The 27,541-nt window shown below is 47.9% G+C and overlaps 1 protein-coding gene and 1 long non-coding RNA gene across 10 annotated transcripts; one reads left to right on the top strand and one right to left on the bottom strand.

The window, feature by feature from the left end:
* Window positions 1-1,072: 1,072 nt before the first annotated feature.
* LOC139601371 (membrane cofactor protein-like) lies at window positions 1,073-27,541 on the top strand. Of its 9 annotated transcripts, none has more exons than XR_011682879.1 (15): window positions 1,073-1,372; window positions 2,170-2,361; window positions 2,574-2,670; window positions 3,285-3,373; window positions 3,754-3,960; window positions 4,568-4,750; window positions 5,262-5,450; window positions 5,555-5,746; window positions 6,050-6,076; window positions 6,692-6,758; window positions 20,688-20,779; window positions 21,658-21,764; window positions 22,068-22,180; window positions 22,721-24,208; window positions 24,294-27,541. XR_011682879.1 is itself a non-coding variant. In XM_071450374.1 (14 exons), the coding sequence occupies exons 1-13, from the start codon at window positions 1,291-1,293 to the stop codon at window positions 22,146-22,148; spliced, it is 1,605 nt and encodes a 534-aa protein (XP_071306475.1). In that variant the 5' UTR covers window positions 1,073-1,290; the 3' UTR covers window positions 22,149-22,180; window positions 22,721-27,541. The 9 variants fall into 9 exon arrangements, 4 of the variants coding, with proteins under 4 accessions (XP_071306475.1, XP_071306476.1, XP_071306478.1 ...); XR_011682880.1 differs by having other exon boundaries at window positions 22,721-22,987; XR_011682881.1 differs by having other exon boundaries at window positions 22,721-22,987; window positions 27,320-27,541.
* LOC139601377 (uncharacterized) lies at window positions 20,292-24,942 on the bottom strand. Its single transcript, XR_011682885.1, has 2 exons — window positions 24,803-24,942; window positions 20,292-22,398 (listed from the first exon to the last, which is right to left on the bottom strand). It is a non-coding gene; the product is annotated as an uncharacterized lncRNA (long non-coding RNA).

Raw genomic sequence — 27,541 nt, forward strand, 5'->3', positions numbered from 1 at the left:
TGCAATGCTCTTCTGCTCTCAGCAGTTACTGTAAGGATCTGATGAGGCTCAGACTGCACACAGTGCAGGTGCTGCCTCTGAGGGAATTCTGTGCACTGCTCCTGATGAAGAGTATTTCCTTTGTCCCCAAATAACTGGATAACCCCAAGCCTTGGTGGGAAGAAACAATCAATAATGCACTGGCCATATCCCCCATTCCCTGTCTCCCTATGCCCACCAAAATATACCTGAACAAATGTGGGAGTAACCATGGGTTAATTAATGTCTTAATTACAGCTGTATTTACATCTTTATTTCCTTCCAGCAACGCTTATGTGCAGTGTTCCTCTACCAATGCTTAACCTAATAAAAGCTGGTGATGACAATTCTGTGTCTTCTTTTATACCCAGAACTTTAAGTCTTTTCTGTTTTGGTTTTTTTAAACTTTTTTGGGCTGTTCTATTTTAATGCTGCTCCACCACGCACGGGATTTAACTTCAAATTTAACTTCCAAAGGCGAGCAGCACTGCACAGGAATGTCCATCCTGAGCTGGCTGTTATTTTTAGTTTATCACTGCTGCTGTTCCAATGTGGCACCTAAACACACTTTAATTTTTTCCCCTTTCCTTGAGCTGCCCAGGAAAGGATTCAATCTCCTCGCACCCAGGGCTGTAATGCGCTGAGGGTGTTGTAAAATGAGGAATATGTCCACATATTCCAAGATTACTTTAAGTCAGGGCATTCTTTAGTGGAAGATCTTTGTATACTTTCAATCCATAAAAAGGAGCGGGCAGGAGCATCCTAGTCAAGGGCATCCCCAAATGAACTATCTTTAAGGATGAAGTAAATCAAGATGCTGATGTATGTATTTGGCAAAATACTCAAGGCGGAAGTATTCTTCAGCTGAACAGCGATTATTACGCTGCTAAAAATCACACATTCGCTTCAATCAGAGCCTTCCCCGAGCATGCGTTGAACCGAGCCGGGACTGCGTCATTAGCGTAGCAATTAACTCATCACAACACAGCGGCTGTGCCTGGAAACCGCCCTACCCTGCAGCCCTGTGTGTAACACCGGCACGCAGACCTCGGTCCGTGGATTATCAGCGACCCCTGACCGAACAGCGGCCCGAGCTGTCCCCACGGTGCCGCCCCGGCGTGAGGGGCCCCGGCGGGCGGGCCCGGCCATGGCGGCGCCGCGCTGAGGGCGGGCCGGACGGGGCGGGCCGCGCATGCGCACCCGGCCCTGCGCTGCGTCTCCGGCGGCGCCGGGAGGGAGCGGAGCGGCCGCAGCCGCGGCCCTGCTGCGGGAATGGAATGGCTCTCGGTGCTGCCGCTGCTGCTGCTGCTGTCCGTGCTGGTGCTGTGGCAGCTCGGCGGAGCCTGGGCTCAGGGTGAGACAGCGGCCGCTCGCTCTTTGCTCCGCTGAGCGGGCGGTGCCGGTGGGGAAGGGGCGCTCGGAGCGGCGGGCGCGGCGCGGAGCCTTCGGGGGCCGCGGCTGGGAGGAGCGATCGGGATCGGGGTCGGGATCGGGATCGGGATCGGGATTGAGATTGGGATCGGGATGGGGAGGGCGAGGCTGGCAGGAAGGAAGGAAATGGCTCTAAGGGCGGTGGTGCAGCCGCGAGGGTTTGGGCGGGTTTGAATCGACAGAATTGTGACATTGTTCGGGTGGGGAGAGACCTCAAAGCGCATCCCGTTCCACCCTGCCCTGGGCAGGGACACCTGCCGCTGAGCCTCCCTCCAGCCTGGTCTTGGAGCCGGTTCTAAACTCGGCTTTCTGTCCCTCAGACCCGCTTTCCTTTTTCCTTAAGAAAGGACAATGAGCTCTGTGAGCGCGGCTGGCGTGTTTGTTTTTCGTGCAGCAAACGAAATGGGTGTACAGTGAGTGAAGTCGGGTGTTTAACTACAAAATAAAGGCAAACAGGCAAGAATCTGAAAATAGGATCTGGAAGGAAGTGCATTGTCTGGGTAGAATGACTAAAGAACTTAAGGAAACAGTGAGTAACGTGCCATATACATGAGTAGAGCTGGACGCTGCACACAGTTAAAACGCAAATTAAAAAATTTGGAACGACTTAAATATATCCTTAAGAGCTCTGGAGTGATTCTGTCCCCTGTGCTGTTACACCTCAGTGTGTTTCTCTTCTTGTCGCTAAGGTGATATGTTGTTTTTTCCCTCCTCTCCCAGGCTCATGTCCCAAGCCAGAGCGGCAGCAGAATGCAGAGCTCGATGAGGACTCCAGGGACATCCAGAATTTTCCACCTGGAACCAAAATCACCTTTGTCTGCCGGCCAGGATACATAAGGGTCCCAGGGAAGTCACTGACCTGGATGTGTGGTGAGGACTTGCAGTGGTCAGAAACAAGCGTGTTCTGTAAAGGTGAGTTTTTGTACCCCTTTTTTTCCCACTGACATTTAACAGTTCCAATTGCTTTGCAAGTGGGAATTAGGGTTTTGCCATATTTTAAATAAAGCTTGGAAAACGCTGGTGTGGGTAAGAGCAATAAGTGCCAAAGATTTTGTCTTTGTATGTAACTACAAAAATGTAGAATTTTTTCTTTTCTTTTTCTTCCCCCCGCCGCCTTCCCCCAGCGAGACAATGTAAATACCCAGGATCCTTGGAAAATGGTCATTATGATCCAGGAGATCTTGCATTTGGTTCAAAATTGACATTTCATTGTAATGAAGGGTAAGTGTTTTGGTGAAGTTAATATTTTCTTTTTTTTTTTTTTTTTTATGTTTACACCAGATTTGAAATAAACCCAAATTTTCTGTTCCAGTTCTGACCTGAAGTCTGAATTCTACCTGTAGCAAATAAAATTACAGCAAAAATTAATTTGATTCTCTGATTTAATTACTCTTTGCATCAACCTGAAGTTTTTTAGTGAGATTCTGCAGAACTGCAGTGTTACCTCTGGTGACTTCTTTTAATGCCCCTGTGGCAGAGGGGGTAGATATATATTCATCATCCTTCATTATTGAATAATTAAGTCAACAACACTAAGGAGGGTTTTTTCCTTTTCCTTGAGTATCAGTAATTTTAGGACTTTAATATTGGAGGATATTTCTAAAAATTGTAAGACTTCCACAGTTCCTTAGTGATTTCTCTGTTGTTTCTGTTTTTGTTTTCAAAGTGAGACTGTCAGCAAAATAAGCAAGATTCTGTTCTCATTACAACAAAACCTTGTTGTGTTGTGCCCCTGTAATCACAGAACAGAATTATTGATAAGAACCAATTTTTTTGTGCTTGTTGGAGAAATGAGAAATTTAAATTTCGCTTCTTCAAAATTTTTACCTGTCCAGATACAGATTACGGGGTAAGGGAGAGATTTCCTGTGTAATCTCCATGAGTGGAGGTGTTGACTGGAGTGGAGCTCTGCCTTACTGTGAAAGTAAGTAAATTACTGCTGTGTTTGATTTTCTGTTCAGAGGGGGTAGTTTATTTACAAACAGCTGTGCCACCAACTTGCTAGTATAAAAAATGATGGGAAAGCAGGGATGGTTTTTTTCGTTTCTCCTTGGGTTATGCCTGATGATTGACCACAGAAAAATGTCAATTTTGGTGGTAATTGTCTCCTATTAAAATCATATTATCTCATTTAATATCTCATATTAAAATCAACCTCTTGTTGAAGCTGAGGTTCTGTAGCTTGACTTTGAGTGGCTGTGTCAGGTTTTCAGTGAAATGACTGGAAAACCAAGGCTTGCTCTTTGAGATGAACCAGCTAACACAGCAAAACCAACCTGACCAGTTTTTGTGCTTGATTTACAGTAATTCCTTGTGAGCCACCTCCCAAAATAGCCAACGGGGAGTACGAGGAGAGAGACAGCTACGTGTACCAGACCTCCGTGACCTACAGGTGCCTGGGTGCCCCCCAGGGCAGTGATCCCTTCTCCCTCATTGGCCCAGACACCATTTACTGCACATCTGATGCACACTCAAACGGAGTTTGGAGTGGGCCACCTCCAGAATGTCGAGGTTGTTGGGATTTTTCTTTTTTTTTTTCTTTTTTTTTTACAGTGTCTGGCCCTTTCCTTGGAAGTGGGGTGGGGAGAATGGACTTAGCCTCTAGGAAAGGAGGAAGAAATGCTGTGGTACAAAGTTTGGTACAGTTCCAGTGGAGATTACATCAGCATGGTGGATATGGATGGATTATGAGTAGAATATTGCTAAAATTTAAGTTAAAGCTTGAAAAATACCTGTATTTTGAGTGTCTTGTTGGTAGAAGTGACAAGGCCAAAGTGAAGGAACTGGGAGACCACAAATCCTGCAGAAAAATTGTGTCAAGGGCAAAGATGTGGGGGCTGGATAGGACTTGTAAAAAGCTAAGGAAAAATCCTGTTCCTAAAAACACAGCCACTATGGAATTGCAGGAATCAATGTTTCTACAAAGCTTCTCCAAAACAACTTGTGGCAATTGGCATGTGTGGAAAAGGAATGTTGTGTTTGGTGCAATGTTTGTGTTAACAGGTGTTTCCAAGCTTTGTTTTCATTGGTAACAAATGTTTGTGTTAACAAATGTGTCCAAGCTTTGTTTTTGTTTATTAACGCATGTTTGTGTTAACGAATGTTTTGCCTCTTTCAGTGGTCAAATGTGAAGACCCCAGAGTTGAAAATGGGAGAAAAATATCTGGATTTGGATTTCCCTACAGATACAAGGACTCAGTTGTGTTTGAGTGTAATCAAGGCTATTTCATGGTTGGAGCACAGGTAATTACCTGTGAAGCAAGTAACACCTGGGTTCCTCCACAACCAACCTGTGAGAAAAGTAAGACTTTCTGTAATATTCCCTTTTCTCTTGTGTGTTGAAAGTGTTTTAGCTAAAATAGAGCATCCTGGTGTTGTAATGATTTCATGGGTGAAGGCAGGAGAAAAGATGTGGAATACAGGAAAAAATATTTGATCCAGGGAATTAGGAGTATGCACAGTGAGGAAAGCTGTAGTATCCTTCTGGAGTAGTTCAAGTCTTTGTGTGTGTTTTTTTATGCAGCTCTTCAGCTCCTGCTTTCTAGAAATGATTCTAGAGCTCAGAGAAATAATGAACCAGTAAGGATTTCTGAGCTGCCATGTCACAGGATTGTATTACCCTAATGAATGTCTACAGTGATGTTTAAGTTTTCTAAGGGGAATATTTGCACTTTAAATTGGGGTAAAGTTAAACTTCTGACACGTGCTGAGCTATTTTTCTTACATGAAGGCAACTTGTGTTTGTGGAATGAGTTACTGAGTTATGAAATAAGCTTTATTCTCACTAATCTTGTTTTAAATTCCTGTATTAGTTACTCCAGATTTGTGTCCTGCCCCGAAGATCCCCAACGGGGCCCTGATTCCAGACAAGCCTGCCTATACAAGAGGAGAGTCAGTGCAGATCAGGTGCAATGGTGGCTGCTCCTTCCCTGATGGCTCTGCAGAGATGACAGTGACCTGCCAAGGACAGAGTTCCTGGGGTGTTTTACAGCAGTGTTCCTGTGAGTAAAATTGCTAAAATCAGGAGCAGACTGACAAGTTGTAAATATCTGATCTAGTAATACTTTTTTTTTTTTTTTTTTTTTCTCCCACCTTTTCTTTCCAGGTGAATCTGAAGGTTCTGGTTCCACACCAGTCATAAACCATGGGAGAGTGGTAGAGGGAGAAAAATCTTCCTACTCTGTGGGGGATTTCATTACCATTGAATGTTACACGGGCTACACCTTGAATGGGGAGGCTCGGATTCAGTACGTTGGAAACAACCAGTGGGTGCCTGCAGTGCCAACCTGCCAGCTCAGTAAGTACAGGCTGCAAAATCTCCACTAGGATGAAAATACAGCTCAGAAAACAGTCCTTTTGTGCTCAGGAGAAATGATTTAATGCAGCTTCCTTCTTTATTTTAATGGGAAAAACAGGGTTTGTTAAAATGAATTAAGATATTCATATTCGAAGTTAAATATTATTATTTAAATTAGTCTGCCTCAAAGATGGTGTTGATAGAAGTACTTGACTTGAAATAGTTCTGTGAATATTTTTATGATAATATTTGAGCAAGAAGCATCTGTGTTCCTCTTGTGATGCTGATTCCTTCTGTTTTCAGGTGGATATATCATAGCCATCATCTGTGGTAAGTATTTTCTAAAACCTTAAAAAAATACAATACAAATTATATTTTTTTATGTGAAAGTCCATTTTTTTATTCCAATCACCTGGGACTGCAGCAGAGTGATTTTGGAGTTCTGGTTAAAGCTGCATGATTCAAAGAAAGATGACTTAGCTATTACAGTTTAATTTAGTGTGAAATGTGTATTTTCTCATGTGGTGAGGTCACATTTCAAAGGCAGTTTCCAACAAGTAAATATTCACTGTGAGTAAATAACTCTGCCAGTGAACAGAAGTGTTCAGTTCATCCTCTGTCCTTGCCTTCCTTAACCAGATTTGTACAAACTTGTAAAAAGTAACACTGGGCCCCTGTCATTCCTGTTTTAGTTTCTGAGCCGGTGGAGTTTTGCCATCTTGGTGGTCACTGGTTCTGAGCTGAACTATCTTGAAGAATCAAATATTTAATTTACATGGCTCATTCCATAAATAAGTTGGGTTGTGGGTTTTTTTAGGGGGGTAGAGGTGGGATAGACCTGTAGATGAAAACAAGGCTATTTCTGCAAAATTTTCGTTGCTTTTTTGTGAGCTGGAGATGATCTTTATTACTCTAAAGTGCTTTTTTTTCCACTTCTTCCTTAAGTGATTGTGGTAGTTGTGGTGCTCCTGGCAGCCTTCTGGATCTACAAGAAATTCTTCTCACAGAATGGGTGAGTAAGCTTCCTTTTTTTTAATCCTGCAAGTTTCCAAATGACTGAGCCAAAGCTGTGCTGATGTTTAAGTTTCCTGAGCTTTGTGTGCCCTTTCTTTTTCAAACGTCTGATTTTGTGTGAGCTCCTCCCAGCAGCTGATGGGAGCTAAAGCCTAACCATGAATTTGTCTTTGGTTTTGAATCTGCTGTTCAGCTAGGCTGCTAATTAACACTTGCATTAATTTCAAGGAAGGAAAAATCCTGTTCTCAAGCTTGTGTTTGCCAAGGAAAGTATTTTGTCCATCTGCTTCCAACATATCAGTTTATCTCCTAAAGCCAGGGGGAGTCTTGGTTGTATGGGCTCGTGCTGCCAGAAAGTTTTCAGGTTTTTATTCTCCTCCTTCAGCCCCAATGTTGGTGTCCCTATGTTAAAGACTTGCAAAATCAACTCTAAATACTAGATTTGTGCACAAGCAATTAGTGTTCTGTTTTTAATGAGACATGTGGGGTGTTTTAAAGTTTATCTTCAAAACAACTGGGGTTTATGTGTGTTTTTTCATGGAGAGGCAGGAGATTTAAGTTCCTCTTTGTGCATTGCTTTTTGCTGTGATGTCTGATTTTATTTTCTGGGAAAAAACTTTTTGTCAGAGAAATATTTTGTAAAATGCAAAACGCTGCCGGTCCAGGGCAGGTTAGGTGGTACACATGGAATGCCAGGGTGAGCATCTCATCAGTGTTGTCTTTTTCCAGAACCTGTTGGGATTTATCTGCAGTACATGACCCAAAGGAAGGAATGCTTTAAATGAAGCAAACCAGAGGGAATATTCCTGTGGCTCATATTTGTAATGAGGTCCACACAGAGGACTTGGGAGAGGGTTTTTATCCAGTGAGGTTTTAGCCTTAAAAATAGACAGTGGAGTATCAATCCAAGGGCCAGAGTGTGCTCTGAGCAATTTGGTGCTTTTGAGCCACTGCTTTTATTCAGTACTTGGATATTCTGCAGCCTGGATGGGCCAGAGGAGAGCTCTTGCAGTTCAGGGCAGCACTTGCTGCCTTCACCTGTGGAGAGGCTTCTCAGGGCGCAGAAAGCAGGAGGGATCTAAAGCAGCATCATCAAAAATTAAACTCTGTGACATCCCTGAATATCTGACAGCATGAAAAGCCTCATTGTGCCTAGTGCTTCCCTTCATCTTCCTCTCTGAACATCTGACTGTTAAAGCTCTTTCTTGTCTGAAAACCCTGATCTAATCTCCTTTTATGAAAGCCTCCATCTCCCTGTTTAGTGTTCTGAGTTCCTGATGCAGCTGAGCCTTTGTTGTTGTGCTTCCAGCCCCTGATCCTTGCAGTTTGTAGCCTCCAAGTGACAGCAGATCTTTCCTGGCCTCTGTTTCTTTGTGTGTGAAATGCCCTTGGATGGGACATTCAATTAGACCTTTCTCCCTTTCTGCTGTTCAGCTCGTACACAGTTGATGAGAGTTGCAAGGACATTTGTATTTTAAAAACTAATGTCCCAGCTGAGATGGAAGAAACTGCACAAATGAATTAATGAAAAGGTATAACTTTCCACTTCATTTGGACTTTTTGCAATGCAGCTTAAGTGTCTTTTTTATTGTGGTTTGCTTGGAATTTCAGGAGTGTGGAATCCATCTAGCTGGGAACCTTGGCTTCCTGTAGGAAAGAATCTCTTGACTTTTCACTCATTTTGGGAGAACAGGATATAATATGTAGAGATTTATCATTTAGCAGTGTCAGTAAGAGCTTCCAATGATTGTAAATCACATTTTCTTGGTGTTGTGTTTGAAGAATGAGTAGCACATTGCCTACAATACTCAGAAGAATGTCTGCACCCATCCCAGTGGTGAGTTACTTTTCTTAGCTAATAGTTTAATTCCCTGTAATTAGAAGCTGGAACCACCTTTGGGCACTAAAACTCTAAAGGTAGTTGTGCATCCCTTCAGAGAAAACCTGCTCACATCTCCCACCATTACTGATTCATCTGCATTTTTGCTTTCTAGAAAAGAATAAATGAAGGGTCTAACAAGGATCTTTTGAAACCTTCTTATGAAAAGGTGATTTCTGTTTCAAACCCAGAGTTCTGTGGCCCTGAAAAGAATCAAAATTCAGTTGCTTTGAAGCTGATGTCCTCTCCTGTATTTTAACCTCACTCCAATGAGATGCCTGTGATGAATTTTGGGGTTCCTCCTGCACTTGTGTAGGGTCAAATGGGCTCTTCCAAAATCTGGTTCTTCCTGCCTTGTTTGAACTGAACACTGCAGACAGGACAGCTCAGTTTGACTTCTCCTTGCCAGTATTTTGTCGTTGCAATCTCAACAGATCTGGAACTACAAATATTTTTTTTAAATCAGCATCTTCTTTTTTTTTTTTTTTTTGCTGGTCTTCTCCATTGCACAGATTCTGAGGTGGTGATGGGTTCTCTTATTCCTGCTTAATGCAAAGGTCTTTTCATGTGCATAGTCTTGATTTTATTGACTTGTAAAGAACAGGTGAATTTTCAGTATTTTTGGTGAGTTTTTATATGAAAATTAAGCTTGGAGTTTATTCCAAAATAATGTAGATAATATAGATTAAGGAATATTACCTTCACTCTGAAGAAAGATGTTTCTAATTAAGATAGGATCTGCTTTTTGGGTTAATTTGGCTTATTTTTGGAGAGAAAAAAATTGTATCAGGAGATAGAATAGAATTCTTCATTCCAATCTTACCTTTACACATGATAAGAGAAATTACTGGTCTGGTGTGTCAAGACACTGGTAATTCTGGAGGTTTTCTTATGGAATAAGGAACTCCTTAGAGACTTGGAGTAATAGCACTGAGCTTTGGTATGGGGTGGGTTTTTTGTTAAAGCAGAACAGGAGTTATTCAAGAACTTGGGACATATTTAAGAATATCATTGTGAATTTTAATTCTTGTGTATTTAAGTATTGTAAAGTTGCTGTTAGTGGACTGCAGAATCAAAATCCACACGAACAAATATTTCAGTTTTGGTTAGGAAAAAAATACTAAACACACTGTAATTAAAATGAGTTCCAGGGTGCACCTGGTGGAGTTAAGGGAATCCTGTAACTGTTCTGGTGTTAGTTTTTGGTGATACCAGTCATCTCTTGGAATGATCCCTTTGGATCTAAGGCTGTGCTGCTCCTTGGGTCATTGCTGACAGTTCAGTAGCTGAATGAAGCTAAAATCTCCTCAGTGCAGCAGTTGGTAAAGAGAGGCTAAAGAATGAGGCTAAATTGTGACTTCACCTGCAGCTTTAATGCCAAAACTAAGGATGTGCTTTCAGTGTAAATGTAAAACCTCTTGCAATGTGAAACCCTCTGATCTGACTTGTTTTTTTGTTTGTAGGAAACGTGACAGCACTCCCAGTTCTGCCGAATATAAGATGTGTAAACCATGACTGCCCTTGCTGGGGTGGGAGGGTCTGGGCACTGGGATGTCCCTGGCAGAGCTGGACAAGGATTGGTTCCCTTGCACTGAGTGGCTGCCCTTGAGTTCCTTGTGCTGGTGAACTGGAGGAGGAGATGCTTGATAGGATAAGAAGTGTGTGTGCACTATAGCTACCACAGATCCTGCTTTGCCTCCTGGGCCCTCCCTGTCCTTCTGTGCACGTCAGCTGGGGAAGGGCAATACCTGTAGCATGCCAGAGCCTGTGGGAGTGCTGCAATGCCCCTGTCCCTGCTGCCTTCAGTGCCACCTCTTGGCTTGCACAAGATGTCCAATATTCTCCTCTGTCCTGTAGAGCTCTGCTCGCTCAAACCTGGCTGTCCTTCCCATCCCTCTTTGCAGCAGAGGTGCTGTAAATGGTTCTGTTGTTCCCTTTGTGTTGTTGCTCGTTCCCTGAAGAGTCTGGTGCCATTGGAGGCAATGTCTTTTGGAAACTATCACAGTTAAGATCTTATATACTCTACCTCTTTGTCTGTCGAAGTTGGTTGCTGTATATATAATGAATTAAAAAGTGTGCCTTGAAATCAGAGTTTTATAGCTTTTCCTTTGCTTTTAAGAAGGAAAAAAGCTATATATAAATTTATGATTCTTTGCTTTAATCTCCCAAAGACTGCAGTGGATTTGTTGGACCTGAAAACTGAAGGATTCTGTAGCAAAGGCATCTCCTGCCTGTTGACAGGAGATCCCTAATTGAAGGAGCTGCTGAGAGCTCAGTGGTGGCTGTGTCCTGTCATGGGCACAGTGGAAGTTCCTTAGGGTGCTCAATTTTAGTGAGCCCTGATGTCAGGTCTGGAGATCTTCTCTTGCTTTCAGGGGTAGAAACAGGTGCTGTGTGATCCACTTTCCTTGCTTTTTTACTTGAAGTCACATACTCCACATTTCTAACCTCTGGCTGCAGACTGGGATGTTAAATCAAGCTCTGAAAAGCTGGATTTAGCATCAGATTCCTGCTTAGAAGCAGAAGCTTTTCCCTGTCACTCGCTTTTCGTGTTAAAGGAGAACCAAACCAGTTCAGTTCTGTGAGTGCTGGTAGATGTGGTGGTCTCTTGTTTGCTGCTTGGTGCTTGTTCAGCAAATGTTTTAGTCCAGATTCTCACTCCAGGAGCCCCCATTACTGTATTTGCCATTAGTTTAGAGTCACTGCTACTTCTAATTCCTCAGCAAACCCTGTATCTTAACTAGAACAGGTTTTAGCTCCTTGAATCTCACTATCAGCATCCAGAAAGCTTCTAATTTTCACAGAAAACCCAAATAGCCTCGCTTCAGATGCATTGAAAGTGCTCTGGCTTGTCTGTGGCTGCTTGGCACTGCTCTCCCTGTCATAAACAGATTGTTGGAGTGGCACAGAACTGTTTGGGGCTTTATAGGGCTTTTTGGGACAATCCCAGCAGTTGTATTGTTGGAGCTCATAATAGGCTGTGGTTGTTAGAAAGGGGCTTTGGCTCTGCAGAAGGATTTGCTGTTCGTGGCCTGGCTGATAGCTCAGCTTGAGAGTTGTTTGTAAACACTGGGATGTGTGACTGGGACTGAGTGTGGTGCTGGTCAGGAGCTCAGCTTGCTTTGGCATCTGCAATGTGCTGAAATACACTGGAATGTTCTTAATTTGGAATTTAAATCACTGTAAAAAGTGGCTGTTGTTTTTGCTCTTCTTTCTGGATGTAAAGATTAGCCATGATTTGTAATATTCCAAATAAAAATGTTAAATTATTTAGCAGTAAGTGTTTGTCTTTCATTCATCATTGTGCTGAGCAGCTCTTCTCCCATTGTTACCCAGATGATTTTTCATGTCCCAAATATCAGGTGGAAACTGCTGAGATTGAGGTTTGCAGTTTGTACACAGAATTACTCAGTGGTAGTGTAGGGGATGGGGTTTGATTTGCTGAGCACCTTTTGGGATTTCCTTTTAGAATTGCAGAGAATTTCCCAGAACCTCCAAAATTTTACAGTCTTGACTCCTGAAAAAAATCGGTGAAAAGTTGATGGAGAAGAGGAAATTTGGGCTCTTCTGGTGGAACACTCGAGGCAAAGCCCAGAAGGTGTTTTGGCCCTTTTGTCCAGAGTGTGACAAATGCAATCCTTGGGGGATACAGCTCTGGTGGGTTTAGGTGACCTGTGAGGGAGAGTGGATTGAGGAATTGTGTGAGGTTCACACTTGAAATGCACTGAACTGCTGTGGAGCCAGCTCCTGACAGAGTGAAGCCTCTCAGAGGGTGGAATAGAAAAAATAACTTCATGTGCTGTCTTTCTTTGCAGTTTGTGGTTGAGATACTCCCAGTGAGTTGGTGTGGAAATGATGCCAGGCTGCACAGCTTCACACTGTGGGGTTTGGGATTGCAGTGAGCACTGAGGGGATAAGCAAAGTTCCTGGGAATGGGATGATCTTTAATCTCCCTTCCAACCCAGACCGTTGTGGGATTCTGCTCTGTGATTCTGTGAATCTGACTTAAACACTACAAATTAATTGGGTCTAATTGTCATGAGTCCTGTGCTGTTTTTCTACAACTCAGTGCTGCATGAATTATTTCCTTTTGGAGTCTGGAACTGATAATTAAAGGGACGTGAACTCTGCTAAGGGAAAGCTGCATGGAATAAAAATGAGTTGTTGCCATCTACTGGCGACAGGGGCAGTGGGAGTGACAAAACAGGTCCAGAGTTACGTGGTTTAGGGTTAAATAATGTGGAGTGACTGTGGTTGGTGGGTTTTCAGTGACACACTTAAAATCAGTATAAATTAAGCCCTGCCCATGGCAGGGGTTGGAGCTGGATGATTTTAAGGTCCCTTCCAAGCCAAACCATTCTGATTCTCTGAATCTGAATATTTCTAATGGTGGTGAAAATGGAGCTGGGGGCTGAAATGAAGAGACTTGCAGCACTTAGGTGTTGTCCAGCAGGGAGCAAGGTGATCTCTCTGCCTGAGACAGAGCCCAGGAGCATAGAGCACACAATTTTATTCAGAAGGAAAAAAAAAAAATCTGTGTAAAGAACAGGTTAAGGCAAACAAACAGCACATGGAGTAGAAGTGGTCAGAGGGGTGGGTGGCTGTGTTGTCACACCCAGGCCCTGGCTTGCTTGAGTTGAAGAAGCTGAGTTATGTTTGAGGAGATGCTTCTCTCTGTCTGGGAGCATCCCATCCTCACTTGAGGGGATGCTGACTGTCCTCTTGTGTGCAGGATGCTCAGCCTGTGGGGGGAACTCCAGGTCACAGAACAGCAAGCCAGTGGTGTTGGGGAGGCCAGGTGGTGCTCAGGATGGTGTTTGTTTGTGACCTGGGGGGTGAGGGAAGGAAGTTTCCCATTACTGTTGCTTTTCCCCCTACATCATAACCGATTTCAAATGGTGCTAGACAAAAACTGAGACTCTGAACACCAAGAGAAATCGGTCAGCCTGTGTAAGAGACGTTTTCCTGGCTCAGAGAAGGATCCTCTTGGAGATGACAGCTATGCATTCTTTAGAGATGACTACTCAGTGCTCTGATCAAACCTTCATCCACACAGGGATCAGCTTTTCCATGTCTGGGAACACGCTGGGCAGCAGGGAGGGCAAAAAAAGAGTTCAGCTTCGTTCTAGGTTGGGATGCAGGGCTGGAGAAGTGGAATATCGCTGGGAGGGACCAGCAGCAAACTGGAAAATGATTCTGGAAAAAGGAGTGGGTTCTGTGTGTGCTGAAAAGTGATTCTGGAAAAAGGAGTGGGTTCTGTGTGTGCTGGAAAATTATTCTGGAAAAAGGAGTGGGTTCTGTGTGTGCTGGAAAATGATTCTGGAAAAAGGAGTGGGTTCTGTGTGTGCTGAAAAGTGATTCTGGAAAAAGGAGTGGGTTCTGTGTGTGCTCTGTGGCATCTTCATGATGCCCATGGCAGGAGATTGGAACAGGATGATCTTTAAGGTCCCTTCCAACCCAAGCCAGTCTGGGATTGCTGAAGGCGCCTCTGTGTCTGACTGCTGAGGTCAAATTGTTGGGGGGAATTTCTGTGTTTGCAGAGCTATGAAATGAGAATCCTGTGGTGATGGAGCCCCCAAGCAGGAGGTGGAAATCCTTTTGCTCTGAGGCAGTAAATTCAAGGTTGATCCTAGTTTGTGGGTATCAAACATACTCTGCCTGTCAGGCACAAGGGATAGCACGTTGGTTTTCATGCAACTTGCGGATCACTTTACTCTGGACACCTTGAACTCATATCCATTGTTTATTGAGCAGAAGTACAGGAGCAGGAGGCTGTGCTGGTGTGGCCCTGGCCCTGGAGGGTGCATACAGTGGTTGGAGAAGTGTCTAGAAATCAGGTGATGTTACAAAGTGGATGGCTGGCAAAGAAAGCACCTTTGGAAAAGGGGCTGATTTGAGGAGCAGAGGATGTTGTTGAAGTGCTTGGTCTCCTCCCACGCTGTAATTCTTGCTCCTAGAACACTGATTTCAAATGGTGCTAGATACAAAGTGGGAAAATCTAAGCCACCATGTGAAACCAGCTTCCAGAGGAAGACACATCTTGTGCATGGCTGCAGGCTGAGGGAGAAAATCCTTCATCTCCACCGTACCTAGAGAAAAATTCATTTATTTAATTTTATTAGACAGCAAGACAGTTACTTGGGCTTAGCTACTTTATGGACACACTTTTTTTGTGGCATCTTGTGGATGGTTGAGGCTGGTGTAGGAGAAATGAAATATGTGGTGAGGAAAACCCCCAGCCTGGCAGTGAGTGTTGTTTCCTGCCCTAGCCAGGTGGAATGCACTCAAGTTCTTCCCAGCAAGTGAGGATCAAGGTTTTATTTCTTGCTAGTGCAGAGCACGATGCTGATGGGGCGAGTGTGGGAAATCTGTGTGGTTCAGGAACACTTTTTCCATTTCACTGCAGATGAAACCAAGCTATAAACCTCATTCTGTCCAAGACAGAGAGTGTTCTGGCTTTCTGTCACTCACTGATCAGAGAGGACAGGACAGATCAGGTGCTTTTTGTGACAGGGAAAGGAAATGTGAGTGTCCTGATGGAACTTCCTCTGTCAGCAGTCCCTGTGCTTTAAGTAAGCCAGGACTTGCAGATTTCTGTGAGACAACTTTTAAATTCTGCAGGCGGGATGAAGATAAATTGGATTGAAAGTACTTTGAGTGTGGGTCAGAACAAAAAGGGAGCGTTCACAAATTGAACTGGAAATGGTTCAGTGGAAGTTGTCGAGGAAGGAGAGTGTGGAGATGAGTGGCTGATGGTTCCTGGAACTGCAGCAGGGCTGAGCACTTAACCTGCAGTGTCCACAGCTCAAAGCAGAGGGAATGGAGGGGGTGCTGAGAAGCCTCTGAGCTGCTCCACACATGCATAATTCAGGAGCTATCAACCCTTGGATAAGTGTCTGACCTGTGCTGGAGTGGAGGCCAATGTGAAATGGAACAAAGCACAACTGGAGGCAGCAGTTTCACTTATTGATGCCCTGGGGTTTTGGCAGCTCTGTGTATTCCTGTTGTAACCACATCCAAAAATCTGCTCTGGTGCCCCCATCCTAATGCACACTCCCAGGCAGCAGAGGGGAAGCTCAGAGACAGGAGCTTGTCCTTCCAAGAAAGAGGGGTGGAGGAAGGGGAAATAACTGGACTAGATTCCTTGTCTGGATATTGACTGTCGTTTCTAAATCCATTATCTGGGGCAACAGGGTGAAAGACGAGTGGAAAGCAGGTTCCCTCCCCAGTGCCTGCCGTGTGGCACAGTTATTTAGGAGGCACCCTCTATTAGCAGGTGAGATTTACTCCTGAAAAGCTGCACCAGGAGTTGCTGCTGAGGGGAGGCAGGTGCAGAATCACAGAATCACAGCAGCATCTCTGAGAAACAGGCTCACACTGAGGTTGGCTTTGGTTTTTTCCTTGCCTCAGTAGTAAGCATTACAAAGAAATCTTCATTAGGGTTTTGAAAAATAGTTGGAGGAAACGTCACTTAATTTTGTGCTGCTGAAAGTGGGAACTTGTGTCAAAGTATGAGACTTAGCAGGACTGAACACCTCTGCACATCTTCCCCTCTGCAAAGGAGACCAACCTTTCCAGAAATATCATGCAGCAGATGCAGACCAATGGCTCATTTATTATTTATAGTTTTGATAAAACCAGGTTTCACTTCGGCATAATTAAGATGCTGCTGCTTCTCCTCCAGGCTACCTGGAGCTTGTCCTGTTGCCTTCACAAGCTCCCCAGAAGGTGTCAGCCCTTCTTGGCAAGGTGCAGGTGCACATTTGGGAAGGGTACATCTGTCTGTGCTCTCCTTTCCAAGGCTCCCAGTGTGTCTGGGCAGGAGAAGGGAGCAGCTCAGGATGCTGTGATCCACAGCTCCCTGCTGGCAACGTGCACACGGGCAGGGAAACAGGAGCACAGCATGGGTTGGGTTGGAAGGGAGCTTAGAGCTCACCCAGTGCCACACCTGCCCTGGGCAGGGACACCTCCCACTGTCCCAGGCTGCTCCTGCCTGGCCTTGGACACTCCCAGGGGTGGGGCTGCTCTGGGAATTCATCCCAGCCCTTCTCCACACTCACAGGGAAGAAAATGAAGCAATGCTGGTCTCCAACATTTGCTGTGTGGAGAGCAGCAAATGCTGTCACCTGTGCTTGGCTTTGTCACAGTGGTCTGGACTTTCCAGTAAATAATAGTAGGGAAAGTACAGTATCATTCTGTGGTTTTCCTCCTTTTCAGATGTTTTAGTGGCAGTGCTGTCGCTTCTTTCAGAGGAACAGCTCAAAGCCTTTCAGGGACTTCACACTGTTTTATACATTCCATAGGAGACAAAGACAGAAAGGGAATCCCTGCCTTCCCTGTGAAAGGGAACTTCCTCTCTACCCTGAGACCTTCAGTCTGCAGGAGCAAGGCAAGCCTGGATGTCACAGACCTCATTTTTCACAACCTGCATCTTCTATAGAAAGGCAGTTCTGGGGCTTTTACAGAAAGCAAAACAGATCTCAGTGTGCATCATAAATTTTCTCCTCCATTTTCACATCATGGGGTGAAACTCGTGGTTCATCAGGCTCTGGTCTCCCCTGGAGAAAATAATCCCTGTTTTACATGCTGAGAATCTGAGCTTGATGCATCATCCTCCCAGTGAAGGAATGAATCAGCCCAGGGCCAGGTGCAGGACAAGGGGTGTGACAGGACAAGTGCTGACCTGTAAGGGGAATGGAAATGAGTGAACTTCTAAGGTTTCAAAAAAAGCCTCCTCAGCGTGGGGAGCCTGTAACTGCATCTCTTTGTTGTGCAGGTCTGGGGCTGCGTGGGTCAGCTGTGGACAAATGTGCTCTGACTTGCACTGGGAGCCAGTCCTCAGTGTGGAGCCCTTGGTGTGTCAGAGCACCGGCCTGGGCTGAGGGCAGGCAGAGCAGGGCTGCACTGCTCAGGAAAATTGATATTTGTGCCAGGAGATGGCTCTGAAAAGGCCACTGCTGTTATGGGCAGCAAGAACAGGTACTTCCTTCACGAGTTTGAAGCATAAGGGAGATATTTTTTTTTTCCTTTATTAAGGCCACAATAAAAACTCCACATTACAATCCTGAATTGAAGGTAGCTTATTCCTTCAGTCCTACTCTTGCAGCCTTACAACTGCAGTACAAATGGAGTTAAAAGCCAGACACTCGGTGCCTGAAATCCCCCAAAACTCCAAGGAAGGCTGAACACTGGGACAGGATGGGGGTAAAAGCCTGTGCAGCTTTGTGTCCCTTTTAACTGAGCAGTGGGACAGTCAGGCCTGCTTGGTTTGAGTCGCTGATTTCAATTCCTGTCAAAGGGAATCTGTCAGAGCACTCTGCAGTGTCTGTTTTAGCATGGTGACCATTAGAGGTGTGCTTAGATATTAGTGCTGTAGTTCCCCATCTTGGGATCCCCCCTGCTCCTCTGAAATTGCTTTGACTTGCCTGGAGTCATCCAGTTCTCCTCCAGCTTTGCTCTCAGGAGAGTTCCTGGGCAAACCCTGAGCCTGTTTGGAGGGCACAGGAGCTGCTGAACCCCTGGATCCTGTGGAGAATTCCAGAATTCACAGGGAACAGTGAGGTGAAACTGGGCAAACTCGAGAAGAGCACTGCACTTACATGGCTGAGGTCAGGGAAGGGCAGTAGGAAAGAAAACTCATCAAATTTAGCCCTACACAGCCTGAGTGAGCAGCGCATTGCAAAACTCATTCCACTCAAACAAATGATCCACCCAAGCAGCTGCAACCAGAAGGGCCATTTTCTATTCCTAACTCCTGTACCTAAGCATCACTTTAGAATGTAAAGTACTGATTGCAGGGCTTGAATGCTCTCACAGGGAGATGATTGTTGTGATTTGTACAGTCAGTTCAGGAACACGGTGTTCCCCCAACACCACCGCTCCAGCTCCTCCAGGTAATGGCAAGGGAAGCCATATTTTTCTTTTGTGTCATTCTAGAGACAAAAGAATGTCCTGTGCCAGGGAGGAGCATAAGGAAACCAACCCAGCCAGATGTTCACTCAAGTATAACTTTCCTTTAAACCAGACAGCTGAAAGCAAGCCTTTAGTTTAACACTGCCTGCAGTACAAGGACCTGGCAAAACAAAACAGCTGGAGAAAAGCACTGACCAAACACTCCTGGCTGACTCCCCCAGGCACACGAGCTCCTGGTCTGTCCCTGTTCCCAGGGTTTCCATCATTCCATCCCTGAAACATCACCGTGTGTCCAAGAGCCGCTGTCCAAGTCGGTGTTTAAGAAGCTTTTGGGCTGGAGATCTAAATGCAAACCCAGGGGCTGCTGTTGGGCTCCTGAGCGCCGTGAGTGTTTGTGGGGGGAGCTGCAGAGATGAGCCTCACTCAGAAATAGCTCTTCCTTGGAAAGCTGGAGGGCTGAATCACAGTGTGTTGGCTCAGTTTTTAGCAGACGAGCCATCACATCTGCCTCCCTGTAGGCGAGGAGCCGTCACTGGCATCGGGATTGGCAGCCAGGTTCTGTCCCTTTGGAAACCAGGCAGTGATGATGAGGGTGGCGAAGGCTCATGGTGGGCAGGGTCAGGAGGTGGGCTGGCAGCTCTGCTCCCCTGTCCCTCTCTGTCCACAGAACGTGCCCCCAGGTTGAACTTTGGGCACTAAATAAGTTCTTTTGCTCTCAGGCATTAACCACTGCTCTGCTGCCTGGGAGGCTGAGACAGCCCTGAGCATGTCCATGGCTGGTGTTGTCCTGAGACAACTGAAAATACAAGTGAGATGGGTAAATAGGAACACCAGGGAATAATGGGGAAACCTGGGAGGGGACAAGACAGCTCCTGAGCTGAGGTACCTGAAACTGAAAGCACCTGAGAGACACCCCTGGCTTGACAGGCTCTGGGGAGCCTGCAGAGCCCACCTGATAGCCACAGAAATGCAAATGTACACGGAGGTTTTCCTCCTAGAACAGAGTTTGAGCCCTTAAATACATGGCACTCCTGGTTCCCAGCAGTCCAGAGGAAGTCTTGGGGGGAAAGGGGATGAGGGAACTAGTGGAAAGTTTTTGGAGCTAGCAAAGAAACAAACTACAGATATGGATTTTAAAATCTTTCAGAGACATGGGATTTTTTTTGGAGCTACAGTTTTGGGCTCAGTGCCCCCACTACTGCAGTAATGTTAATTCTCAAGCCTCCCCTCCAGGTTCAGGCATGGGCACAGTTGCAAGAGGAGTAGATTGGGAGTTCCTGAACCAACTGGTTGCTGACCATGACTCAGGGGAATGACCTTGCAGCAGGCAGCTCACGGTGCCGCTCTCGGAGCCGTGCCAGGATAAACGGCACTGGCATCTCTGAGTGCTGGTGGAACCATTTTGTGACATTCCAGCTTGGCCTTTTCTCCTGCTGCCTTTGCACTGAAATTGTTTGGGTGGGTGGGAATGGGATAGAGTATTCCCTTTTTTCCTCACAGCCTGGGCTTGGACTGAGATAAAGGGGATATGGACAACTCTTATCTCTTGCCTACATCCCTGTCCATTAACATCAGCATTACAGATATTTAACCAAATTAAATCTTACTCTTCCCCCCAGCCATACCCATATTAAACTGTAAGAAAACACCATGATAAAGTTTAAAAAAATCCTACGCAGCAGCACTGAATTTTCTGGATGGGTCTGGGAGAGATTTGTCAGAGGAGAGAGGGTAGAACACTTGGCATTTAGACATTTTAATGAATGTTCCCAAATAAGAAAAGAAAAACATTTGCTTGTAGACTCTAAGCTTCTCACAGCATCAGAAAGCTCCTGACACAGAGCCCAATGCTGTATTTGTATAACATGGAAATGAACAGCAGCAGCAGCAGAGCTGCAGGCTCTGAGCCTGCTCTGCGAGCAGCAAAATGGCCAGGGGTGCTGGGGCTCATCTGAATTCCTTCACCATTTGGGGGGTCACTAGGTGGACCTGATACCCCTGACCCTTCAGGTGTAGTTTCAACTCTAACATCAGTATGAAATGAATATTTCTAACCATATTCAAGCTTGTGCCCCCATCAGCTCCACTCCCTAAAGCACCGACAGGAACTAACAGCAAAATTCGTCTGCGTCACAGATGTAACATGACCATCGTCAAAACAAGAGCAGGAGGAGATCACGGCCGTCTCGTCCCTCACAGAGCCTTCCTTCACTGGCTGACAAGAAGAGGTAATGCTTTTAAATTTATATCATGGGCATGTGAAATCCTGCCCTTCCTTCCCCGAAGCCCGTGGTCCCCGAGCGGTCAGAACGCCCGAGAAAACTGCGTGTGTTTTGTCGGCGTGGTACCGAACGCTGCGTCACGATGCTGCACCAAGGCCGAGGCAGAGCAAACCCCACTCCCCAGAGCAGGGAAACCCAGATACAGGAAAATGAATCAGCTCATACGGTGTCACACACACAAGTGTCAGAGGGAGGGAGAAATCACAGCTTTCCCCAGTCCTTTTGCAGCACTGTGCGGAAAACGATCGCGGAGCAGTTACCCAGGTACAGCTCACGGTGACGGTGCCACCCCTGTGCACACAATCACTGCTGTCCTACAGAAATATGCCATGTCCCCTTCTTAGCCTTGTTTCCTGCCAGTCCCACAGATTTACCTGCTGACAGTAACCTCAATTCCTGAGTAATGAGATTTACAGCTGGAGTTTAACATTGAAATAACTCCTCTTATATCCGTCTCCTTACCCTCCCTGCGTTTAGGCACAGTTAAACAATCGCTACGGCCAAAACACGATGGCAAAAAGAATTAAACCAAATACATCCTTGTGCTGAACACATTCAGCAGCCAGTGGCACCTCCTTGAAAGCCATGAAACAGCACCAGCTTTACAAAGTCAGGGCTTCTCCACCCCACAGCCATGATGGGGAAAACCACAAAGAGCTGTCCATGCAACCAACACTCGAGAAAACAGACTCAACCCACCTATCATCCACACAACCCAGCATCATGCCTTAGTCCAGCTCCTGGCCATACAGAACCCCCTCCACAGCTGCCTGGGACTGTTCTCATGTGTGTGTGTGTATTTATGCCTGTCTGTCTGTCTGCAGGGGCCACCATTGTCTCTGCTGTGGCTGTTGTTGCCCTGCTCTGCAGATCTGGCGCTGCGGGAGGCAAGGATGCTCTGACGGAGCCAGCTACAGCCAGCGAAGACTCAGTGAGTCAGGAGGGGTTGTGATGACTGCAGTAAGAGGCTGAAATTCCCTATGGAATCTGGCAGGAAAGGAGGGGAAGGAGGAAAGATGGAGATGGGAAAGAGGGAAAGAAAGTGGGGAGTGGCACGTACAGTCTGTCGGGCTCTTCCCTCCCCGTCCCTGTGCCGCACTGCCGTTGGAAATGGCGGCCCTGCGCAAAGGACGGCGTCGCGAAAAATCCGCAGCGCCTGCGGCCTGCGCGACCGAACCTCCAAAATTCCGTCCGGGGTGTAAATCCAGCCCTGCCCTCTCTCCCTGTCTCCCAGAGCACCCTGCAGAGCCCAGGCTGCAGCCCAGGCGATGGGGACGGCGGCCACGCGGTGCCTGAGCCCAGCGATTGTTGCTAAACAACCAACCCTGATGCTGGAGATGTCGGCCGGTGAGTAACAGAGATTAAACACTCCTGCTAGCACATCCTGAAACTTGGGTAAGCTCAGAATGATGAAAGGCTATGGAATAATGGCCCCTGTTGTATGAGAAAGTAAAGTTACCACTCCACTGCATAATCGGGAGACTTCCTCGGCCAGAAGGACCAAGCTCAAGGCTGGCTGTGTCCTCAGCACTTCCAGGCAGAGCTGCCATCTTCATTGCTGGGCGCTTTAAGAAGAGAGGTGAAAAAATAGTATAGTAAACGGTTAAGAGGGAAAAGTGTTCTCCCTTTCACTTCCTTACCCTCTCTCTGGAGCTGGTCTCTGCTCTCAGTCTCCCAGTCATCCTTAACCAGTTCCCAGTCCTTCCGTCCTTGCTTTCTAACACTGTTATCCCTTTGCAAACCTTTACAGACCCATCACTGAGGGCAGTCTCCATCTCTCTGTGATGTTACCGAGCCTGTGGCACACTCACACTTGTGCAAACAAAAGCTGAGTTTGGGCAAGAGTTGTTTCCATTTCTTTAACTATTCCCACGACATAATTTCCAGGTGCAATCCCTGCCCCAAGCAGTTCACAGTGCTGCCAACACTCCAGCATCTCACAAGGGAGAAGGAAGCAAGGAGAAAAGCCCTGAACCCCAGTACTTTCCCCTGCACCGTGGGCTGCAGCTCTGACACGTCATCATTGCAAGTGGATGGCGAAACGAGACCTCCTGGGAGCACCCATGGGTGAAGGACTGCACCCAGCAGAGCCAGCAGTGACCAGCTCCTGTCCTGCCTCCTGCCCGAGGGACATCTGGCATCCTGGGATCAGAGGTGAGCATGGAGCGAGAGCGGGCAGAGAGTGGGCAGGGAGCAGGAGTGGGAAGGGAGGTGGGAGCAGCCAGGAATGGGCAGCAACTGGGCAGGGAGCAGCAGGCAGGGAACAGTCATGGAGCATGCTAAGGAATGGGCAGGGAGAAGGTAGGGAATGGGCAGGGAGCAGGGGGAACAGACAACGAGCAGGCAGGGAGTGGGACAGGGGCAGCTGCTGGTACTCGGAGTGCTGGGATCAACGTTCAGGCAGAGGCAGCCCAGCGCTCACAGGGCTGCTCTGCTGATACCCACAGGCAGGGAGGAGGGAGCAGGCAGGGAACAGGGAATAAGGAGCAGGGCCTTAGGCAGAGGGCAGGAGCCCAGCGCTCTCAGGGCTGCTCTTCTGACATGAGCAGGCAGGGAATAGGAAGCAGGCAGTGGGCAGGGGACAGCCCTGCTTGCATGGCCACGCCACTGACACCCGCGGGCAGGGAGCGGGCAGGGAATAGAAGCAGGGAGCGGGCAGAGGGAGCCGTGCTTGCTTGCCCACTCCGCTGCCACCAGTGGGCAGGGAATAGGGAGCAGGGCAGGGAGCAGGCAGGGAATAGGAGCGGGCAGCGTCAGAGGGCAGCGTCAGAGGGCACGGCAGCCCCGCTCGCTGCCTGCTCCGCTGACACCCACGGGCAGGGAATAGGGAGCAGGCAGGGAATAGGGAGCAGGCAGGCGGCAGCGAGCAGTGTCAGTGAGCAGAGGGCAGAGGCAGCCCTGCTCGCTGCCCGCTCCACTGACACCCGCGGGCAGTGAGCAGGCAGGGAATAGAAGCAGGGAATAGAAACAGGGAATAGAAGCAGGGAGCGGGCAGTGTCAGCGGCAGTGTCAGCGGCAGGCAGTGTCAGAGCGCACGGCAGCCCCGCTCGCTGCCCGCTCCGCTGACACCCGCAGGCAGGGAACAGGGAGCAGGGCAGGGAGCAGGCAGTGGGCAGGCAGGGAATAGGAGCGGGCAGTGTCAGAGGGCACGGCAGCCCCGCTCCGTGCCCGCTCCGCTGACACCCGCGCACGGCCAATGGGCTCGGGCGCTCCACCTGCCATCCCCGGCGCGCCCAATGGCGGCGCGGCCCCGGCGCTGCGCCCTCCCCGGCCAATGGGAGCCGGCGCTGGCTCTCGTTAATGATGCAGCAGTCCAGGGAAGACTATCACATGTGAGCTGGCCGCCTGCCAGCATGGAGACACCGAGAGAGCAAGGTAAACAACTTTCCAACGCCAAAATGATGACATTTAATCCCTAAATGCTGGCTTCCCGGCTCGACTCATCTTTAACCCCTTTCAGCTGGTGTGGAAGCGTCTGGAAGGCACCCGTCTACCTGTCCCCAGTGCTTTTAAAAACTGGACGACGTGCCCTGCAATGATCACTGCGTCACCGTTTGCCACTTTGCGAACTACGCAGTGACAAACCTGCGAGCTCCGAATCGCAGGGCGCCTGTTAACCCCTGCACCAGCCCTGTGCCGACATGCCAGCCTCCAGGGACACGGGGGGGGATAGAAAGCCCAGCCAAACCGGGAAAACAGCAGTCTTTGCAAAGTTGTCATCTCTCCCCCACGACTACTACCCTCCTCTGCAGTACAGCAATGCCGGCAGGAGTGACATTAGTACAACCTGTGCCGTCGCTCCATTGAGAAAACAGCTCTGACGCAGAACAGAGCAATCCTACCCAGCCAAAATAATAATAAAGGCACTTTGGGATCCGAACTCAGGGACGCCGGGGGAAAGGGACGCCCTGCAAATAATCCAAATACGTAGCTGCAGCTCCAGCCCCATCCTGATCAAAGGGTACGTACGTGAGGGAGACGAACCGGACCGAGGAGCCGTGCCCGTGCACCATCTGCGCAGTCCTCAGCCCTCCGCTCGCTCTGGAGCGCCGCAGAAGAGAAGGTTCCAGAAATTTCCTTCCCGTTAACCCTTTCGGTGTCTGCCCACTCTCCCTCCCCGTGGGATTAAGCGCGCCGGGTCTCCAGCATCGTCAATGGGCGAAGCCTCCTACGCCAAGCGAGCCCCAGGACGAGGTGCAAATGGCAGTGGATGGTGGCAGGAGCCCAGTCCGTGGTGTTGGTGCCACTTCTCTTCCTGGAGCCCTCTCTGCCTCTCTTGCTGCCTCTCTCCCCTCTTGCTGCAGCAGGGCTGTTGCTGGTAGACCTATCGACGGAGCTTGCTCTCTCACTCTCTCGCTGAGCTCTGTGACGCAGCTCTAAATTCTCCAGCCTGCTCCTTGTGTTATAAGAGCGGAACTGCAGCTTTCCAGGGAGCCCGTGCCAGCGGTGCCAGGGCCAGGCAGACCGGAGGGAGCGTCGCTCCTGGACTCTGCACCTTTTTTTGGCAATTATTCTGTTCCTCACCTCTGTTTCTGTGCTGCCTCCCCGGCTCTCAGCCTCGCATCTCCTTCTCTGCTTCTGAGTCATACTTACATACAGGTTAACTCTTTTAGCATTGGTTGTCAGCAGTACAAATCTCGAGCGATAGCAGCTGAAACCACAGCCAACTTTTTTGGTGTTTTCTGCTTTAAAAAAACCAAAGCAAATCTTGCTGGCTCTAAAAAACAAAAACACGTGCACGCACACACACGTTGCAGTGGAGAGTTGGTGCTTTCTGATTAACTGTTTTGGTGACAGGAACCACTGCTTGACTTCCTGAAATGAAATATTTTAGGCCCATGTCCTGCAAATCCTCAGCAGGCAGATCCCCTAAAACACAAGGCAGCTTAAGAGGAGCTGCTGCTGTGATCAGATGCAGGACTTCTGGGCATGAGGCTACTGCTGGCCCCACAAGCCCCTGCTCTGCTGGCCACAAGACACTGATCTGAGCGTGGTTTAGCTGCTGGGCAGATGCATGGCGTGAGATAAGGTGCTGGAAGTGCTGGAAAGCCACAAGATCTTCTTAATCTGAGCAGCATTAATAAGTGTTATCACACACACAGATTCAAAACGCTCGGCGTAGGCAGGGGAACTAATAACTGCGCTCCTGGAGTCACCAGAATCCAATAATCCCCGACAAAGACAGTCCACAGGCAGCTCTGCATTTCAGCACAGCAGGCATCATCCCCAGGCAAGGAGCCTTTTGCAGCTGCACGCTCTCTCCTCGCCTCTGCCCCCCAGATCCCTGCAATAACTCCGATGCCTCCGGCCAGCCCCGGCACCCGGCAGGGGAGGCAGAGCTCTGCCAGCACCGGGAAGTGTGGAGGAGGATCCGTGGTAGGTGCAGCTCCTGGGAATCAGGGAAGCTGATGGAGAGGCAGCACTGAGAGGGAGTTGATGTGCACACACAGAGCAGCGAGGAGCAGTCCGTCAGGAAACACGGAATGCAGAGAGATCCCTGCTCCACTCCTCCGTCTGCCATTTTAATTCTGACTTCAGAGCCGGCTGCGAGCGTTGGGTTTTTCACTACAACCAAAGCTGAAGTAACCACGGGTTTTTTTTCTCCTCGCAGCGTCTGAAGAGCCTGAGCTATTTTGGGATTTGTCTGTACTACTCTGAAAATGACACCTGTTACGCACAGGCACAAATGAGAAAAATTACAAGCGCCCGGTTCCTCTGATAGGATCCTACAAAAAATGGGGCGAGATCCCCTGGGTCAGGGCTGGGTGAGCAGCAGGGGCTCGGCCGTGGGGTGAAGGGGATGACCCCGGTGAACTGAGCAGACACCAGCATGAGAAATGTGAAAAGTCTGTAGTAGCTGATGCAAGGGGAAATCAAGCCTCCATGTGACCAGAAGAAGTAGTGCATGATCAACTAAATGCCACAATACATGGTTTCTTATGCAATCGAGCCCATGGGACTCCAGGCCTTACACATCCACTTTGTGGCCAAAGCTGCAGGGATTAACTCCTTCCTTAATGACTGGGAGCGAGCACAGGCTCCTGAAATGAGTCATCCCCCCAAGCAGGCCGGGCTTTGCTGAGACTGGAGCTGCCTGTGCTGCTTCCCGTCACCCCCATTCTCTCAGGAGCCCCAGCACGCGGGGCCAGGGCAAATTTTCTGTGTTCCCTCTTCTCCCTGGTGGTTTGCACCAGGCTGTGCAGGCAGGCAGAGCCCACCTCGAGGTCAGGGAGCTCCAGAAGTGACACAGCGAGATGAGACACCAGATGAAAGCTGGGAGCCTCAGAAACAGGGCAGTTCGCTGGTGCTGTCGGCTCACACTGCTTTTGTCAGGCCTGTGCTGTGTCAGGAAGGTGAAACCGACTTTGATTTATCCCAAATGACTCTTTCTGGTTGCTTTCAGGGGAAATGCAGCGTTTATTTTATGGTTTGCTTTCCTTTGAAAATCACCAGCCCTGGTGTGTTTCTGTCTTTGCCTGCCTCTAGGTACTTGCTGGTGGCACTCAGGCTCCCAAGAAGAGCTCAGAGCTGTGAGAAATCAACTGTGAGAAATCTTGGGGCAATGGAAAACTTCAGCCCTCAGAACTGAGTGACGAGGCCTAAAAACATAAAGTCATTTTCTGACACTCTTGGGCAGGATTTGGCATTTTCTGGTTCGAGCATCTTCGACATTCCACAATAAAAATCTAGGCTGCTTTTCTGGTTTAA

This window comes from Agelaius tricolor, unplaced genomic scaffold, assembly GCF_023055355.1.
Source record: "Agelaius tricolor isolate 1412-34295 unplaced genomic scaffold, bAgeTri1.0.p SCAF_30, whole genome shotgun sequence".
NCBI lineage: Eukaryota > Metazoa > Chordata > Aves > Passeriformes > Icteridae > Agelaius > Agelaius tricolor.